The sequence below is a fragment of the Phoenix dactylifera genome, chromosome 2 (genome assembly GCF_051530095.1).
Source record: "Phoenix dactylifera cultivar Ajwa chromosome 2, Ajwa_hap1_PhDact_Kaust_v1.1, whole genome shotgun sequence".
Classification (NCBI taxonomy): Eukaryota; Viridiplantae; Streptophyta; class Magnoliopsida; order Arecales; family Arecaceae; genus Phoenix; species Phoenix dactylifera.
Window position 1 is genome coordinate 41,099,315 of NC_143191.1, and position 21,472 is coordinate 41,120,786.

Genomic DNA, 21,472 nt, shown 5'->3' on the forward strand with positions numbered 1-21,472 from the left:
CTGTCCCCACCAAGAAAAATTATTTGTCCATTGTTTCACTTGTTCCCATAAATGGAGCAAATAACGTTACAACTTACAAGGGTTATTATGGAAACGACCCCTCTCTCAACTCAAGTTGTTGACATACAAGCTGTATTTGCCGTGCCAATAGGATGGGCAACTGCGAGATCCATTTTTGAGGTAGGTGATATGGCGACCGTCTCAACTCAGTACCTTTTTTTTAAAAAAAATATTGTTTATAGTCTTAATTAGTCTTTGCTCTTTTATATTATGAGATAGAGAAATTATTGATTAAATCACATCAATCATTTCAGCAGTAGAATATTAATTTAATTATAAAAAATATGGGCCATAATTTCACCTCTGAGCAATGCATATCGCGATGAAAAAGAAATGAAACGGAAAGAGAACAATTCAAACATATTTATGCACGTTCTTTTGTAATTATGTTGGTCCATTGTTGAGTTGGTAGATTTGATTCAACCAATAATTTCATCATGAAGCATGCCATTTAATAGAAGAACGTAGTTGGTGCCAAACACTTAAGTGCTTTGTTTTTGAGTAATTTTTTTGAGTTACCCCGCCATTACCCTTCAAATAATGGAGCATCTAGATCAACCCACACATACTTGCTGCCAAAATATACTAAGGACCGTCAACAAGAATTAATTGTATAATAAAAGACTTGCTGCCAGTACTCCTTATCTATAATAAAAGACTCAAGACTTTATGAACGAACACAAACCATGTGCACTCGACTTCCTCCATTTCTTGGTCTTTCTACTATTCTATTTTTTAGAGCTCTATCAAATTTAAGCATCGGAGGCCTCTTTATCGGTACTTTATCTTCCATCATAGCAGATCAACATCCTCATATCGGATTTTAGTGGCACAATATGTATTCAGTGCTCCGATGACTTCTGTTACCATATAAGCTTGCTTGTGTGGTTCTTCCTTCATATGCTTTCATCCCAGCCAGCTAATATCTGCGGCTCTCCCTATCTATTATTTTCCCAGCTAGAGCTAATAGCATTTCTATCCTTCTTACAGCAAAGGCGCGATGTATTGGCCAAGGGACGAAGCAACGGACGTTTGGGCCAAAAAAATGCTGGATAAAATCGATGTCGTCCTTCAGAAGCCACGTAATTACACTGCATCCAAAAGCACCAGCGCAGCTCCTGCAAGCACCGAGGACCGTGACAAGAAGCTTTACGAGCCAAGGGCGGTGGCCATCGGTCCCTCCCACCGGAAGACGGAGGATAATTATTTCAGAATCACAGATGAACACAAACTGTGGTGTGTGAAAGAAGTAATCGGCGATAATTACAGACGAGACCTCGGTAGATTCCTCCGTGAGATGCAGGAGAGGAAAGAAGATGCTGTGAAGTTTTATCGTGAGCGTTATGGGGAAGACGATAACTTCGGCATGGATCCCCAAAATTTACTGGAGATGCTAATGCTTGATAGCTGCTTCATCTTGTTTGCGCTTTCATTGCATTATAATCCTGTCAAGGTACTCCCTTTTGTGGGTGGCCTTGAAGATGGACCATGGGCACCACGTGATATAGTGGGGGCATCGGAGCTTGTCAAGACTGACTTGCTGTTGCTCAACAGCCAAATCCCTTTCTTTATCCTTGAGGATGTTTTCAATATGCAAATTGCTATTCACCCAAACGAATATATGAACAATGAAGGCAATGAAGGCCAACCCACAATCAGAAAAGTTGCTCTCAAGTTTTTTGGTACTCTCGGTTTAGAATGCAACGGTTCGAATGACACAGAAACAGAGGTTGTTCATCATCTGCTTCATTTGTACCACATGTATTTGAAGCCAACGAAGCATCGTGCTGCAAGCCTTCCTGGAGATACATTTATAATTATCAATCCACGGCGATATCTCCCCAGCGCAACAGAGCTCCAACGAAAGTCCGCGGTGAATTTTAAGGTGAAAAAAACGGTAGGTGTGCCACAATGCGTGCTCGACGTAACGACGAGGAAATCTGGAGATATCCAGGTGCCGGCATTGGGCGTCTATGACCATACCAATATTCTCCTCCATAATCTAATCAACTTTGAGCAGTCTCTTGGCAACATGGACTCGTACATCACAGCCTACGTCGCATTCTTGAATCACATCGTGCAGAGAGAAGAAGACGTGGAGCTGCTTGATACAAGAGGGGTGTTGGAGCACAGATTGACCAGCCGTGCGGAGGTGGTCGCTGTCTTCAGGCAATTACATAATGTGATCGATCATTATAAGACGCCCGGTTACTTGGCTAGCGTATACGAGGAGGTGAATGATCGTTGCACCAGCAAGTGGCGCAGAATCTATGCCGATGGGAAGCAACGTTATTGCTCCAATGTATGGCTGAGCATGTCGTTTGTTGCCGGCATCGCTCTATCAGTTCTCGCCCTCATCCAGACCATCTACGCCGTCGAGGGCTACAAGAGAAAATGAATGGCACCGCTGCTAGCTAGGAGCAGCGTTTGATGTTATGCTGAATAAATCGTGCATGAATGTAATCCATCGCGCATGATCCGTCCCACTTGTCTCAGCTGTAATGTTCTTTCCTGTGTTATATATATTGTAAGCTGTCTGATGTGTCTCCCCTAGATTTCAGGGATCCTCCCCCCATCGGGGGAGACCAAGTTTTTTTCATCTTCTTTTGGTGTAATTACTAATAAGTGTCGTGGTAGCTACTTGTGTGAATTCTCCCCGTCAATGTAAATTAAGCTTGCAAGTGGAACTTTTTAAACCGTGTACCTAACTGCTTAATAGTTTATCTGTTGTAACTGATGCTGGAACTAATGATATATGCAGTATTTAACCTTGTTTCTGTAAGATATTATTGATTGAAAACGCTTATTGTTCGCTAATACTGACTAATGGCATTCGGAATGACTGGCACGTTTTCTCAGGAGGGTCCGGGGGCGACCCCACCAATCTCCCCGGATGCACGTAGATGGAGAGTGTGCAGGACAGCAATCCGTAAATCCGTCCATTGTTTTGTTTTGTTTTTTTTTTTTTTGCTAAAGCAAAAGGGGAAGGAGGGAGGAAAAGACAAGCCCACCCCTGCGTAGCAGCCTCCACTGGGCCCCCACCCCGCCAGGAGAATGTTCGATGCGGGCAAAAATGACCGTGTGTTGGGCACCTTGGCCGGTTTTACTCATACCCTCCCCACCCGTGGGCCCGGCTCGATTACCCTTCTCGGCTCCGACTCGAATACCACGTGTAAGTACGTCACACCTGGCACCACTGAGACTACTAGCAGAGCGATACGCCCTTCCAGACCCCGTGTTCGAGCAGAGAGCATTTAGTCTCCACAATTTAATCGACGCTCGTGCGTTTCGAACTCAGAACCACTTAATTGGAAGTAAGACCACGCTCCCATTGGGCTACCACCTCAATGGTTGGCGAGCAAATTCACCATTGTGATGTGACTTTGTATTGGCTGAAGTTCAGGCGCTCCCCACCTCCCCCCAGCTCACGTGCATTGTCGAGTCCCAAGCCCCTCGTTAGGTAATGTTCTGCCAGTTTTAACTTGTTTGCCCTATGGCTTGGAGAGGAGGAGAGAGAGTGTGACAGCGAGCGAGAGATTTCTTGAGCCCGGTCCTTATCTCACAACAACTAATGGTCTTCCAAGCGCCGTTTCACTTAGTTAGCCCACTAGCATACTTTACAACAAATTAATATTATTATATTATGCTAATGTTTTATGCCAGCATCATAAGTATATGACCATTGATGGAGAAAATATGGGACACCTTGATCTCAGGCTAGACTAACTCCCTTGATCTCGGACATGGATAGTGGTGAACGACTTTAGCTCCAACCGAGGAGTCGCCAGCTGAGAAGAACCATCAAAATGCGTCAAGCAGGGCTAATAACCCTAAGAACCAACAGTCCTGGCAGTTCACAGTAGTGGCAGCCCCATGTCTCGTGTCAGACCTGAAGTAAAAATCTCTCGCAAAATCCGATAAAATCGGATGCCCGGTCAGAAAATCAGTTTTAAATTTTTATCTATTTATTTATAACAGGTATAAATAAATAACATAACTATATTATGTTTACCATACCTCGGTCCCGCAGCGGAAGATTGATCGAGGTACTCTGGAACAGAATCTGGTACAGGGCCAAGTGCTGGATCAGATACTGGATCGGATGCTAGATCTAGTACTGGATCGGGAACTGGATCTGGAACTGGATCTGGTGCCGGATCTGGTACTGGTGGATCTGGTGCTATGCGAGGCCCGGATGTACGGACCCTCTACTTCACACGCACGCCAAGAAATGCAGGAAGGTAGGATGATGTCTGTATAGTGCAGAAACCTTTTTTTGCAAATAAACCCCTGGAAGAAAAGAATTTCAAAAATTCTTTCTTCCCTTTTTTTTTTCTTTTCTTTCTTTTCCTCTTTCTTCCCGTTTCCTTTTCCTCTCTTTTCAAGCTACTCAAAAGATCATGAATCTCCCCTCTCCCCAGATAAAATCTCTAGCAAAGAATGAAGAGAACCCCAGCCTATTTATAGGCAAAGAAAAGGCTGAACCAGGGAAGAGAAAACGCCAAACGATTCATGATTTAATTAAATTTTTTTTGAACCGTTTGATTTCATTTAAATCAGCACTACATTAAAGAGTTTTGAAAACCGAAGAGACACGTCTCTTCGGATCTTCAAATGGTTGCAGGATGAGGAAGATCAAGCGGTCAATTTATGTGTTTCGAAGAAGGGAAAAACCGTGGTTCACGGGAGAACGTTTCAGCAGAAAAGTGGTTCATAGGCTTGTGTGGACCGAAGAAGAAACACAGGAAACGAGTCATTTAATTCAGGAGGGCATCTAAGTAAATTCCCAATTCAAATTGATTTTTCTTAAATGGTTTAATTCAAATGGGCTGAATTAAAATGGGCTTGGGTCCATTATTGGTTCTAAACCAAATTGAAGACCAATTTGAAAGATTTTGGATCCGAAAAAATTCCACATGAATCTGATTCATGTGAACTCCAATTAGTTCAATTTTCAGATCAATCCGAGTCACACTTGGACTAGAATAAATATGGAATAAATCGTCATAAAGCCCAATTATATTTATTTGAATCCAATTCAAAACCATACTCAACAAATGAGCCCAAATCAATTTCAATTACATTAATTGAAACTTGATTAAGCCAGAATACAGACATAATCAAATACACATCCATGAAATTCAGTATGTACCTCATGTTCAGTGCTAGCTGAACATAGACAAAACCAAATCTCACATGACCCACAATTTAATTCTCAATTAAATTGGATCAAGTCCTTCCTACTTAACTTGACTTGTGTGCGTGACTCCGATAGGTTCGAACACTAAGCCGGTAGTACATGAACCACTTCATGCACTAATCGAGGTGACCATCTAGCAATGATACCCGACGTCCGGATAGGTCGAATATGCCAAGCAACATTCAAGAACCCATTCATATGGTTACTGCATAATTGATCCTTTTGACCAACGATGCTCAAGATGACCTAAAGTGAACTGTCATACTTTGGTCCGGTCATTCATATTGTATTTCAATTAATTAAATTCAAGTGACCAATCACTTGGTTTACCCTGGCCAAGGTTTTACTAAATTGAAACACAGCGAAGCATCAACTCCTATAATCTGGAGCGGTCAATCCCTTCTTGACTCATACACAGACTTCGCGAGTACTTGACTGCACCCAGCAACTTTTCAATATCTGAATTAGAAATTCAGATCGTTCAGTGCCAAAGTACAGTGAGTTGCTTGCAAGTCACCGTGATAGTCTCAGGTCTAAGGGATACTTATGCCCATATGCTTTGTGAGCTAACTCCTGACAGTGGAGTGCTCAACAGGTGAGTCACTGTTCAGCGACGATGTACTCCTACATCTCACCTATATGCCATACCAGTGTCTCCACACTCCTTGGTTAAGAGGACAACCAACTAAATGGCATACAACGACCTATACTTGACATAGCTATTGTCCAATTAATAGCTTGTCAATCGGTCGCGAACTAATTTAAGGACTAAATGATAAAACCTCCTTTATCCACTAAATTAGTCCTAAGGACTTCATCACAATACACAGGAGTTCCTATTTGAAGATGCAACACTTGTGATGAAAAGAGTGCCATAATAGATTTTATTATTCATTAAATAAAACATATACATTATTCTTACAATAAAAATTGGCTTTGGGACACAATTTCCAACAACTCCCACTTGAACTAAAGCCAATTTGTACAGTATCTAATACCCATCTTCGATTTGTGATAATCGAACTCCTTTACAGAAAGGGCTTTAGTGAATGGGTCAGCTAGGTTCTCCTTTCCATCGATCTTTCGAAAATTGACGTCACCTCGTTCCACGATCTCTCGTACAAGGTGGTAGCGACGCAGAATGTGCTTGGTTCTATGGTGGGACTTTGGCTCCTTTGCTTGTGCAATGGCTCCAGTATTGTCACAATACAAAAAAACTAGACCGTTGATTGAGGGAGCAACACCAAGTTGATTTACAAACTTCTTGATCCAAACAGCTTCCTTTGCCGCATCTGATGCAGCAACATACTCTGCTTCGCATACGGAATCGGCTACTGAATGCTGCTTGGAACTTTTCCAGCAGACTGCTCCTCCATTCAGGGTAAACACAAATCCTGACATACTCTTACTATCATCATGGTCTGACTGAAAACTAGAGTCTGTAAACCCCACAAGTTTTAAGTTGGATTCTCCATAGATTAACCATTGGTCTTTAATATTTCTCAAATACTTAAGGATGGTTTTCACCACCTTCCAATGGTTCTCACCCGGATTAGACTGATACCTACTCGCTACTGCTAGTGAGTAAGCAACGTCCGGTCTTGTACATGTCATGGCGTACATGATAGAACCTACTGCAGAAGCATATGGGATTCTACTCATACGCTCTCTTTCTTCGGAAGTTGTCGGACAATCTTTCTTAGAGAGAGAAATTCCTTGGCCTATCGGAAGATAGCCCTTCTTGGAATGCTCCATGTTGAACCGCTTCAACATAGTGTCGATGTACGTGGATTGGGATAATCCAAGCAACCTCTTAGATCTATCTCTATAGATTTTCATCCCTAGGATGTAGGATGCTTCTCCCAGATCCTTCATGGAGAACTGTGATGACAGCCAGAGTTTCACATTTTGTAATGCAGGAATGTCATTCCCAATTAAGAGAATGTCATCCACATACAAGACAAGGAATGTGATCACTGAACCGTTAGCCCACTTGTAAACACAAGGTTCTTCTTCGTTCTTAACGAAGCCATACGTTTTGATAGTTTTATCGAAACGTATGTTCCAACTTCGAGAAGCTTGCTTAAGTCCATAAATGGACTTTTGCAGCTTGCATACTTTGGACTCGTCTGTGGATATGAAACCCTCAGGTTGTATCATATACACCTCTTCTTCCAGCTCTCCATTTAGAAAAGCTGTTTTCACATCCATTTGCCAGATTTCATAATCCATATATGCTGCTATAGCTAGCATGATCCGAATAGATTTTAGCATTGCCACAGGGGAAAAAGTCTCGTCATAATCGATACCATAACGTTGACGATACCCCTTGGCAACCAGACGGACTTTATAGGTCTCCACCTTTCCGTCTGCGCCTCTCTTTCTTTTGAAGATCCATTTGCACCCTATGGGTTTTATCCCTTCGGGTGGATCAACTAGTGTCCATACACTATTGATTTCCATGGACTCCATTTTGGATTTCATGGCATTAAGCCACAACTCAGAGTCAGACCTCTGCATAGCATCCATATAGGTGATCGGATCCTCATTGTTCTCATCGAGCTCAATAGGATCCGCGTCATGGACCAAGAAACCGTAGTATCTATCCACTTGACGCGGTACTCTACCGGATCGCCTTAATGGTGCTTCTACATTGGGCTCCGGGTTTGATCTAATCAAAACCGATTCTGTGGGTTCAGTAGATTGTGTTAAATCTTCCACCTGCTGAACTTCACTAAGTTCAACCTTAGAGGCAACATTTCCTTCACCAAGGAATTCCTTTTCCAAAAATGTTGCCTTAAGTCCTACGAACACCTTTTGTTCATTAGGAAGGTAAAAGTAATAACCCCTAGTTTGCTTGGGGTACCCTACAAAATAACACTTATCGGACCTAGGACCCAGTTTGTCAGTTTGAGAACGTTTAACATAAGCCGGACATCCCCAAACCCTAAGGTATGAAAGTGTCGGCTTACGCCCAGTCCATATCTCATATGGAGTCTTCTCAACAGACTTACTTGGAACCTTATTTAGTATTATACACGCAGACTCTAAAGCATAACCCCAAAAAGATAGAGGCAGACTAGTAAACCCCATCATGGATCGAACCATGTCTAACAGAGTTCGATTCCTTCTTTCGGATACACCATTATGCTGAGGTGTTCCTGGAGGGGTCCATTGTGAGAGAATCCCATTCTCCTCTAGATAAGTCAAGAAATCACCGGAAAGGTATTCTCCTCCTCGGTCTGACCGAAGGATCTTAATACTCTTTCCAGTCTGTTTTTCTACTTCATTACGAAATCGTTTGAACATTTCAAATGATTCCGACTTATGCTTCATCAGATAGACATACCCATACCTGGATAGGTCATCTGTGAAGGTTATGAAGTAGGCATAATCACCTTTGGCACTTACGTTCATAGGTCCACATACATCAGTATGTATGAGGCCAAGAACATCGCTGGCTCGTTCACCCTTTCCAGAAAAAGGTGACTTGGTCATTTTACCCAGTAGACAGGATTCACAAGTTGGCAATGATTCACAATCATTGATTTCTAAAATGCCTTGTTGGGCTAACCTGTTTATCCTGTTTTTGTTTATATGACCAAGCCGGCAATGCCATAAATAGGTTTCATTGACTTTATCTAATTTAGGGTGTTTATTAGATGTGTACATTACATTCACAGGCAATGATAGAGTATAAATGCCATATTTCATTTGTCCACTGAAAATTTTAGTATCATTCAAAATGATATCACAAAATCTTTCATTTATATAAAAGGTATAACCATTCTTGGCCAAAAAGCCTACAGAGATGACATTCATCAAGAATGCTGGACAAAAGTGACAATCATCTAACATAACTACTCCAGACTCAAAAAACAACTCAATGACTCCTAAAGCTAGGACTGGAACCGATCTTCCATCACCAACATTTAGGAATCGATCGCCGTTCTTGAATCTTCTACTTACTTGAAGTCCCTGCAAAGAATTGCAAATATTAATTGGACTTCCAGTATCCAATACCCAGGTAGTAGAATCATAAACAGAAAAATTACAAGGTGTTATCATATAATTACCTTGTGCGGCAACTGTTTGCTGCATTTTCTTCTTTGGCCTGTTTGGATCAAGGGATGCTAAATAAGCCGGACAGTTCCGCTTCCAGTGACCCTGCTTCTTGCAGAAGAAGCATTCTGCCTTACTCTGATCAGATTTCTGCTTCATAGTCTGTTTGGGCTTAGAGACCCCAGCACGAGCTTTCTGCACCTTCTTCTTCTTTCCTTTCTTAAAGGAAGAAAGTCCTGCAGAAGTCCCACCTACCACATTCACCGACTCCTTTTTGAGTTGGTGATCCTTCTCATAGGTCTGCAGTAAACCTAGCAAACCATGATAGGATACTTCAGGTTTAGTCATTCTATAATGACTAAGGAAGGTCAGGTAGGACTTGGGAAGTGAATTCAAAATGGCATCCTTGCCCAATTGCTCGTGCAAAGGAAAGCCAAGTTTACTTAGGCGATCGATTTGTTCGACCATGTACAATACATGATCGGTGACCGATGCCCCTTCCCTCATGCGGGCATTGAATATAGCGCAGGAGGTCTTATGTCGTTCAACATCATCAGGTGTGCCGAAAGACTCCTTCAATATTTGAAGGATTTCCACTGGCTGCGCTTCCTCGAATTTACGACTAAACTCGTCATTCATCGAGGCCCTCATGATGCAACGCACTGTAGTGCGATCGTTGAACCACTTCTGATAAGCGTCTCTGATTGCACGTGGTGCATTGGCTGCAGGTTCCTCAGGTGCAGGATCCGATATCACATACAGGATCCGCTCATGCTCTAATACTATTTTCATCTTTCGATACCAGCTATCGAAGTTAGGTCCATTAAGCTTATCATTGTCTAATAGTGTTCGGAGGGATAATGAGTTAGCCATATCTGAAAGGAAAAACCAGAGCTAATTAGTATATGATTTATTTTAATTCTAAAGACTTGGACTTCAGTCTAAAGATTTCTCCCACTATTTTAGTCAAATTTTTAACCTTTACCTTTAATTCGAGGAATTACTTTAATTCCTTAGCGGGTACTAGAATCCACATGGACTGTATACAGGCCCGAGGAAAGCTCGGCCAACCCATATGCATCTAAGGGTAGGTACATTACCAATTATTTCTCTAAATAATTTCTAGTATTTTATTTTGCCCCAGGTGGTAATCAGTAGGTGGAGGCCTCCACTGAAAATCCTGGTCAGATCCAACCATTAATGAACTAACTCGATGACACTACCTAATGTATGATCAGGCCCGAGGAAAGCTCGGCCAACCTAATCACAATCAGATAGCTCAAAGAGCTATCATATAATGAAGGATAATTCCAATATTCAGATGAACACCAGACGGAAGCGTCCTGCATGTCCAACTGAAATACTGGACCAATTATCATCCATTTTAATGGGAGGCTATGACCTAGTTATCTATATAACTATATCATTTTAAGGACCTAATAATTTAGAGGATTTTAGAGAGACCGATAATTCTATATCCTCCCACTGACTGCACTGAGTCATATAGAGAACATAGAATTTCATTGGTCTATGGACATCTAAATCAGTCATACTGATTTCCTTATTGACATGGGTGAGTACCAAGTCTCAAGATATCTAAATCAAAGCTTGAACGACCACATTGGCCAGGTAAGAGAGATCACGGGAGGGTTCCGCCATTAACCGTCTTTCCTAGACACCAACAGAGTTGGCCAGGAAAGAGGTAGCCCCAATTAATAACCGTAGATCCAACTTGCCTTAGACACCAAATGGTATGTCAAGTTGATTTAGATAGTCATTGAGAACTCAGGCTCGACCACTGAGCCACAATCAGATCCAATTGAAGTGTTTGGACATGATCAACTAAACTATTGAGTTTGATCAAATTAGAAAAATGAATTTAGTCTAATACAACTATTGATTCCAATTCAATTCTAACATTAGGTCTAACCTAATCAACTAATCTGATTGTGCTAACCCATGCCCCAAAACCCATGTTCAAATTTAAATTTTAATTCGAATTTCAAATTTTGAATTTTAAATCTTTATTTGAAATTCAAATTTTAAATTTTAAATTCAACATTTAATTCTTTATTAAATGTATTATGATCATGGATTCAAGATGTCAATTTATTCCAAATATAAACAATTTATATTTAAACTTTGTGGTCATAATAAATTTAAAACTGAAATTTCATAAACATCAATTATGTATAATTTCACAAAAATAAACTATTTATTTTATGATACAAATTAATCTCAATTTTGTGCTAGGACAACCTTTTCACTATAAGGGGTTAACCTTATAGCAGGACAACCTTATAATTCAGCACAAGATTGATATTTTATCAATAAATCTAGATCTAATCTAAATTTAAAAAATTAAATCATGCATAATTCTAGATATTATAGGCCAATTCCATCGGCCAACCTAGCTCTGATACCAATTGAAGTAAAAATCTCCCGCAAAATCCGATAAAATCGGATGCCAGGTCAGAAAATCAGTTTTAAATTTTTATCTATTTATTTATAACAGGTATAAATAAATAACATAACTATATTATGTTTACCATACCTCGGTCCCGCAGCGGAAGATTGATCGAGGTACTCTGGAACAGAATCTGGTACAGGGCCAAGTGCTGGATCAGATACTGGATCGGATGCTAGATCTGGTACTGGATCGGGAACTGGATCTGGAACTGGATCTGGTGCCGGATCTGGTACTGGTGGATCTGGTGCTATGCGAGGCCCGGATGTACAGACCCTCTACTTCACACGCACGCCAAGAAATGCAGGAAGGTTGGATAATGTCTGTATAGTGCAAAAACCTTTTTTTGCAAATAAACCCATGGAAGAAAAGAATTTCAAAAATTCTTTCTTCCCTTTTTTTTTCTTTTCTTTCTTTTCCTCTTTCTTCCCGTTTCCTTTTCCTCTCTTTTCAAGCTACTCAAAAGATCATGAATCTCCCCTCTCCCCAGATAAAATCTCTAGCAAAGAATGAAGAGAACCCCAGCCTATTTATAGGCAAAGAAAAGGCTGAACCAGGGAAGAGAAAACGCCAAACGATTCATGATTTAATTAAATTTTTTTTGAACCGTTTGATTTCATTTAAATCAGCACTACATTAAAGAGTTTTGAAAACCGAAGAGACACGTCTCTTCGGATCTTCAAATGGTTGCAGGATGAGGAAGATCAAGCGGTCAATTTATGTGTTTCAAAGAAGGGAAAAACCGTGGTTCACGGGAGAACGTTTCAGCAGAAAAGTGGTTCACAGGCTTGTGTGGACCGAAGAAGAAACACAGGAAACGAGTCATTTAATTCAGGAGGGCATCTAAGTAAATTCCCAATTCAAATTGATTTTTCTTAAATGGTTTAATTCAAATGGGCTGAATTAAAATGGGCTTGGGTCCATTATTGGTTCTAAACCAAATTGAAGACCAATTTGAAAGATTTTGGATCCGAAAAAATTCCACATGAATCTGATTCATGTGAACTCCAATTAGTTCAATTTTCAGATCAATCCGAGTCACACTTGGACTAGAATAAATATGGAATAAATCGTCATAAAGCCCAATTATATTTATTTGAATCCAATTCAAAACCATACTCAACAAATGAGCCCAAATCAATTTCAATTACATTAATTGAAACTTGATTAAGCCAGAATACAGACATAATCAAATACACATCCATGAAATTCAGTATGTACCTCATGTTCAGTGCTAGCTGAACATAAACAAAACCAAATCTCACATGACCCACAATTTAATTCTCAATTAAATTGGATCAAGTCCTTCCTACTTAACTTGACTTGTGTGCGTGACTCCGATAGGTTCGAACACTAAGCCGGTAGTACATGAACCACTTCATGCACTAATCGAGGTGACCATCTAGCAATGATACCCGACGTCCGGATAGGTCGAATATGCAAAGCAACATTCAAGAACCCATTCATATGGTTACCGCATAATTGATCCTTTTGACCAACGATGCTCAAGATGACCTAAAGTGAACTGTCATACTTTGGTCCGGTCATCCATATTGTATTTCAATTAATTAAATTCAAGTGACCAATCACTTGGTTTACCCTGGCCAAGGTTTTACTAAATTGAAACACAGCGAAACATCAACTCCTATAATCTGGAGCGGTCAATCCCTTCTTGACTCATACACAGACTTCGCGAGTACTTGACTGCACCCAGCAACTTTTCAATATCTGAATTAGAAATTCAGATCGTTCAGTGCCAAAGTACAGTGAGTTGCTTGCAAGTCACCGTGATAGTCTCAGGTCTAAGGGATACTTATGCCCATATGCTTTGTGAGCTAACTCCTGACAGTGGAGTGCTCAATAGGTGAGTCACTGTTCAGCGACGATGTACTCCTACATCTCACCTATATGCCATACCAGTGTCTCCACACTCCTTGGTTAAGAGGACAACCAACTAAATGGCATACAACGACCTATACTTGACATAGCTATTGTCCAATTAATAGCTTGTCAATCGGTCGCGAACTAATTTAAGGACTAAATGATAAAACCTCCTTTATCCACTAAATTAGTCCTAAGGACTTCATCACAATACACAGGAGTTCCTATTTGAAGATGCAACACTTGTGATGAAAAGAGTGCCATAATAGATTTTATTATTCATTAAATAAAACATATACATTATTCTTACAATAAAAATTGGCTTTGGGACACAATTCCCAACAAGACCTACGTCGCACTCTGCCCATGCATACTGGCCTCCACATCATAGCCGTACCACCTGTAGCTGTCTGAGATTATTGCATATCATATCGGCCCAAATAACGATAAGGCTGATTCCTCTATATAAAGAAGGCAATCCTAGAAACTTGAGGCTGATTACTCTCTGCTGAGATTTCTCCCTTCCACACTATTGCATCGTTATTCTGACCTAAGCATCGGAGAGTCCTCACCGGAAACTCTTCAACAAATAGACTTCTTGCATGCCACCCTGTGGAGGAGACTAGTCACTACAAGAAAAAGGGGCTTTGGCGATGCTTTTTAAGGCTTTTACCGACGCTTATAAGCGTCGGTAATTTTCTTTCCGATGCTTTTTAAAGCGTCGCCAAAGCGTCGACTATGTCGGGGTGGAAAAAAAATTGCTGACGCGTTTGAAAAGTGTCGCTAAAGGTTATTTTTAGTGACGCTTAAAAGCGTCGCTAAAATCCGTCTAGCAATGCTTTAAAGTGTCGGGTTTGACTCCTGTTTTTTAAATTAACGACGCTTTAAAGCGTCGTCATAATTTTTTTTAAAGAAAAAAATATATAAAAATATATTTTCTTACCGCAACCTGAGGGGGGCATCTCCAAGAAAACCGGAAGGATTCCGACGCGGAGGATTAAACCGCCCTGATCCCCAAGAAAACCACCGCCGAAGCCATCGCCGTGGCCGCCGTCGCCTCCTTATGATCCCCGTCATCTCCGCCTCCGCCGCATCCGCCGCCAGTGCGGGGGTGGGCGATCTGGATGCTTCTCGAATGGAAACGGCGAGCTTGGTGAGATCTTTCTGGATTCTTTTCTGGGACCGGACAGAGGACGCGACCCGGGCCTTGTCGCGCCACCGGATGGCGGTCTGGAGCTTGGATTGGGCTTCTTTGAGGGAGATGAGGACGGATCGGAAGGAGTCGTAGGCGTCGGCGAAGCGGAGGAAGTCGTCGAGGAGGCGGTCGGTCTAGGGGATGGAGGAGCGGAGCGGAGGGTGTCCTGGGCTTGGGGGAGCTGGTGGAGGTCATCGAGGGAGGCGTGGAGGAGCTCGATCCAGACGAGGCCGGCGCAGATCCAGTCCGGGGAGCCGGACTCCGGCTCCAGGAGGGACTGCCAGGACCGGAGGGCACGGATCTCATCTTCGAGTGAGGCGAGAAGGCTTCGGCGATCTGCTTCACGGTCAGTGGGACGGCGCCCTGAGCCCCGCGAATCTGAGATTGAGAGCATGATCGAGAACAAGGATTCAGAGGTCGAGATATCGAGATCGTGATTCTACAGAGAGAGAGAGAGCCTGATGGGTACCTTGGCGGGGGAGGAGGAGGGATCGGGGGCCTGGGTGGCCTAAGAAGGCATGAAGCCGACGCCGCAGAAGAGGGAAGAAGCTCCATCGAACTGTCTATGAAGCATGGCCGCTATCTCTCTCTCTCTCACTTCTTGGAAGGGATTTGATCGAGAATCAGGAGGGGGTTAGAGATTTGTAAGGGAGGGGGTTTGAGGGATCGGGAGGGGGGAGGGGATTTGTAGAGAGGAGGGGGCAAGCGGCGAAGAGAGAAGGAGAGGGGGGCGGCTGGATGGATTAGGGATCGGGAGGAATTTGCAGCGAGGAGAGGGGAGGGGGGATAATGGCCTCCGACGACGCTTTCTAAAGTGTCGTTGGGAGGAAAAAAAGAAAAAAAAAGGGAGATGGCTGCGGTTGGGGGATTTTTTGCTTTCGCCGACGCTTAAAAGCGTCGGCCTAAGCTACGGCTTCCGACGATGCTTATAAGCGTCGGTGGAACCTTTCGCGACGCTTATAAGCGTCGTCTTAGCCAGACCTACTGACGGCAAATTTTGGTGCTCAGCAAAAATTACCGACGCTTCTACTTAGCGTCGGCAGACAAAAGTCGGAAAAAGTAGTTTTTCCTGTAGTGAGTACTTGACGCCTCAATTAAATATGTGTTGATGTTCCATCATAGCAGATTGATTAACATCCTCCTCGTCGCCGAAGCATCAGATCGGATTTTAGTGACACAATATGTATTCGGTGATTAGATGACTTATTTTTTTAATTAAAATAAATATGGTTTTTATAAATGGTGTTAGAAAAACTATTATATTAGAGGCATTTGTGTAAAAACACTATTCTATGAGGATACAGAAATAAATATAAATTTTAAGAGAATATTCACGTAAATTTAAATTTTTAGAAGGTATTCATGAAAAAAAAACCTTTTTTTTAGCGTGCGTAGGGGTGGGAGGGGAAGGGCGGGTCAAAGGCAGTGTTGGAATTTCTATACGGTATGGTGAAGGATGGGGACTAGAAATTAAAGCAGTACTTGCCCCCTGGACTGACAATTTAGACCCTATTTAGAGGAGTTGTTGGTAGTTGAGATTTTGAAAGTAAAACTTTCTGAAGTAGAGCTTTTATAAAAAAGATTTGCTGTTTGGTAACTACATTTCTAAAGTGCTGTACCACTTTAACATGTATTTGGCAAACAAACTGAAAAAGTACTTTTGGTATTACAAAATAACCATAAAGGACATTGCATAGTATTATACAATAGAGTATGATAAAATATATTATGTATTAATATATAAATATAAATATAGTATAATATTACTGTAATATAATATAATATTATTATAATATATCAATATAATATTGTATACTATAGCATAATAGTTTAATATAATATTAAATTATTTAACACAACATATCAATATATTATGATATAATGTAATATAATATTATATTTATAGTATAATACAATAATAAAGGTATAAAATATTATAATTATTAGCGTAAATTAATTTTTCATAATATAATAAATATTAAATTATTTAACATAATATATTAATGTATTATGATATAATGTAATATAATATTATATTTATAGTATAATACAATAATAAAAGTATAAAATATTATAATTATTAGTGTAAATTAATGTTTCACCCTTCTGATGACTTTTTATCTCTGTAATAAATTTTCTATTAGATTTTCAGAATTATAAAGGGACATTTTGTGTAATTGTTATATTTTATCCCAGATATTTTGATCGAAAAAACAGCTTTCCGATCGGGCGTAAAAGTGCTTTTTCGGAAAGCTCCAAAATGGAGCTTCTCCCAAAAAGTTGTTTTTAGCTTTATGGGAAACAAAAACAGCTTTCCAAATTTTTTACTAAACATCCGGATCTAAAAGTGCTTTTGGAAGGCTAGGAAATACTTTTTAGCCCTTCAAAAGCTCCTTCAAACGAGACTTAGGCCCTGTTTGGGAGAGCTGTTGGCAGTAGAGCTGTTGGAAGTAGAGCTGTTGGAAGTAGAGCTGTCTGAAGTAGAGCTGTTATAAAAAGCTGTTTGTTGTTTGGTAACTATATTTTTAAAGTGCTGTAGCACTTTAACATATGTTTGGTAAACAAATTGAGAAAGTACTTTTATATGACAAAATTACCATAAAGGACATTGCATAGTATTATACAATAGAGCATGATAAAACATAACATATATTAATACATAATATACGATATAGTATAATATTACTGTAATATAAAATATTATTATTATAATATAGTAATATGATATTGCATAGCATAGCATAATGGTAATATAATTATTAGTATTAATTAATTTCTCATAATATAACATAATATTAAATTATTTAAAATAACATATTAATGTATTATGATATAAGGTAATATAATATAATATGTATAGTATAATACAATAATAAAGGTATAAAATAATATATTATTAGTATAAATTAATTTTTCATAATATAACATAATATTAAATTATTTAACATTACATATTAATGTATTATGATATAATGTAATATAATAATATATTTATAGTATAATACAACAATAAATAACTATTTATCTGTTTAATAGATTATCTTTTTACTTAACTATTTGCAATGGCGACAAATTCACCGTACTTATCAATATCATAAGGATCAGATTATTTGCCACTCACTCATTATTTTTCTTTATATTTATTTATTTATACGTTCATTCGTATATATATTTTTATTTATGCATTTATTTATTTATTATTTTATCCATTGAAATATATTTATTTATTATCTTATTTATTTATTTATTCATTCATTCATTCATTTATATAAATATTTATTTATGCATTTATTTATTTATTTATTTATTCTTTTCTTTTCTTTTCTTTTCTTTTATTTTATTTCCTTTTCTTCTTTTTTTTCCTTTTCTTTTTTTCTTCTCTTCTTCTCCTTCCTTCCTCTGCCCCCTTCTCCGTTCTTCTCCTCCCGCGCACCCGGCAGCACCGGAAGGGGGCCAGGCCACGGCGGCCGCGGGAGGGGGCCGGGCCGTGGCCGGCGGCGCCGGAGGGGGTGCGGCCCTATGGCGGCGGGGGAGAGGGACGGGGTGCAGCGGCGGGGGAGAGGGAGGGGGTGCGGCGGCGGGAGAGAGGGAGGGGGTGCGGCACTGCAGCGGGGAGACACTGCAGCGGCGGGGGAGAGGGAGGGGGTGCGGCGGCGGGGGAGAGGGAGGGGGTGCGGCACTGCAGCGGCGGGGGAGAGGGAGGGGGTGCGGCGGCGGGGCACTGCAGCGGTGGGGAAGAGGGAGGGGGTGCGGCGGCGGGGGAGAGGGAGGCACGGCAGCGGCAGCGGCGGCGGTGATGCGGGGGGGAGGGGTGGGGGTGCGGGTGGGTTGGGAGGTGGTTTGGGAGAGGAACAGGGTCGGGGGGAGGGGGGGCGGGTCGGTTGGGAGAGGAACAGGCGGTGAGGAACCTTTTTGGGGGAGAAATTTTTTTTTTACATGGGGGTATTTTGGTCAAAAATACAGCTTTCCGAAAAAGCTGAAAACAGCATTTTCGGAAAGCTCCAAATTAGAGCTTCCTTCCAAAAGCTATTTTCAGCTTCCCGCAAAAGCTGAAACAGCTTTTCAAAAAATTTACCAAACACCATTTTTTAGCTAAAAGTACTTTTGGAGGGCCAGAAAGTGCTTTTTGGCCCTCCAAAAGCTCCCCCAAACAGGGCCTTAATAGCTGGTGATCAACGAGGACTTTTCATCGTAGCAGAGTATACAGAGGGACCGGCGATTACATTGCCGAAAAATACAAGGACCCACCAACGAGATTTATTACCATGTCTGCTCTCTCTTTGGTCTTTATTTTTGTAACGTTATTCATATGTACTCAGTGCTCCGAGGCCTTATGTTTTCCATATATGCTTGCTTGCATGCTATCTGTCCCCCTTCATATGCTATCCGTCCCAGCCAGCTGATATGTGCGTCTCTGGCCCTTAATCTATTATTTTCCCAGCTAGAGCTAATAGCATCTCTAACCTTCTTACAGCAGAGGCACGATGGATGGGGGATATGGTGCACTTTCCTCCTTCAAGAAGGCCAAAGGAAAGGAGAAGGTGGAGACCATGGAGGTGAGCAAAACAATCAGAAAATCTCTTTCTTCATCCTTGAGGATGATTTCAAGATGAAAAATGATATTTACCCAAAAGAAAATATGCAAAATGGAGGCAATGAAGGCAACGGCTCAATCAGAAAAGTTGCTCTCAAGTTTTTTGATACTCTCGGTTTAGGATGGAACAGTTCCAGAGAGGGAAAAAAAAACGGTAGGTGTGCCATAGAGCGTACTTGACGTATCCTCAACTTGCACAAAGCTGAACGGCTGGCAGCTAGGAGCAGCGTCTGATATTATTTTGAATAAATCGCGTACGTAATCGATCGGATTCAAGTTGCATCTTTTGCATATGACCAAATGATCGATCATCTTTCATTCGTTGGATTGCATCTTGCACAGCTCTCAAAGCATTCTGAGCACTCCAGTGTCATCCTCCATCCGTCAGCACACTCAAAGCGGCTATTACAAAATCCAACGGCTGACGTCGCTGCTACTTATAGCTTTTCCATTGTAACTGATGCCGGAACTAATGGCTTCAGTATTCAACTTAGTTTCTCTAAGATATTATTGATTGCAAATGGTATTTGTTTGCTCTCACCGGCCAAATGCATTCGCAGCAACTCGGACGTTCTCTGTGGAGGATCCGGGTGCGAACCCACCGATCTCTTCGGACGCATCCAAAAGGAGTGTGCGCGGGACGGCACTCGGTTGATCCATTTACTCCCGGAAAAGGAGCGCAGGTGAGCCGTGCCGGGCCACCCCCGCCCGGGCCCAGCCTAGTTTTTTTTATTTAATTTATTGTAAATAATAAGAATGTTTTCTTATTTTCACTGTACAATTGTATTTCCATGTGAATATTTTGTTGTTTGATAATATATAATCAAAATTTTCTGAACAGAGTAGAGAAAGTCCCTTTTTTTTTTCAACACAAGTTATTGATATAGAATTAGACATCTAATAGTGACCTAAACAATGGAATTTAACCTTAGTATCAATTAAAGGGATTCTAAATTGAGTTCAATCAAACTAGGCGGATCAAGTAAAAAAATTTGTAAACTCATTTTATACTAATTGGTTAGCTCATGGTTTGGATTAGGATGATAAAATTAGCAAAATTTATGGCTCGAACCTAGTTCAATTCGACAAACAAGTCATATTTTGGATCCTGATCCATCGGTATAAATAATTGGGTCAAGCCAAACCTAATCAAGTTACATCATGGATTAACCCAATAGCCTCCCATCGAAACTACATCTTTCTAATAATTATAATAATCATTATTTATCTCAAAAAATACTTTTAATTTTTTTATTTAATACAATAATATATTTTTTGAAATCGTGTGATCAAATGAAGGGAATTAAAATTTTAAAATAAATATTATTTTATTAAAGAAGAAAGTAGAAGTAAAAATAATGGTCCTTGTTGTAGCAGTCCGTTAACGGAAAATAATGAGATATAATAGAAAATAATTGTTATTATATTTTTTTCATATTATTTAATTTAATAGTGTAATAGGAGATGGTTGAAACCGTTATAATAGTTATAACGCCGTTATAAGACCATGGATGAGATCGGGCTCACCTCGTCACCATCTAGTTCTGGGGACAAGGTGACGAGGATACGTCATGTGGACGGTCCTGATCGTCTGACCTCGAACGGTGTGCCGCCGCTTAGGGGTGTTGGGCGAATTATTCCTGCGCGTCTCTTTCCTTTTGCTCAGCCGTTGGGCCCACCGGATCCTCACTTCGAATCGGCGAGCCCATAAAAACTTCTTAACAAAATACCCTTGTCCTTCCAAGTGAATAACGATCGCTCCCACAGATTTTAGGAAGTGAGATGAATATGTATAATCTATATAAACTAAAATATAGGAGAAAATAAGAGCTTAAGAGGGAATAAAAAGAGCTTTTTTCTCTCTCACTGCCCACCATCGTTCCCCACTTACCATCTAACCGCCGCCTCCAATTGTCGATGATCCTCATGCCATCTATGATTGTTGGCGCTCCCCAATTTGTCCACTACTATTACTGATAGCCACCACTGCTCGGCATCATCCTAATCTTCATC

General features: G+C 40.7%; 1 protein-coding gene across 1 annotated transcript; it reads left to right on the forward strand.

The window, feature by feature from the left end:
• The first annotated feature begins 673 nt into the window (after positions 1-673).
• On the forward strand, positions 674-2,885 carry LOC103698426 (UPF0481 protein At3g47200-like). Its single transcript, XM_089929341.1, has 2 exons — positions 674-837; positions 1,051-2,885. The coding sequence occupies exon 2, from the start codon at positions 1,061-1,063 to the stop codon at positions 2,456-2,458; it is 1,398 nt and encodes a 465-aa protein (XP_089785467.1). The 5' UTR covers positions 674-837; positions 1,051-1,060; the 3' UTR covers positions 2,459-2,885.
• The last annotated feature ends 18,587 nt before the right edge of the window (positions 2,886-21,472 follow it).

What these genes read in the sequence shown, in the direction of transcription:
- LOC103698426 (XM_089929341.1), top strand. Translation starts at nt 1,061, where the DNA reads ATGTATTGGCCAAGGGACGAAGCAACGGACGTTTGGGCCAAAAAAATG.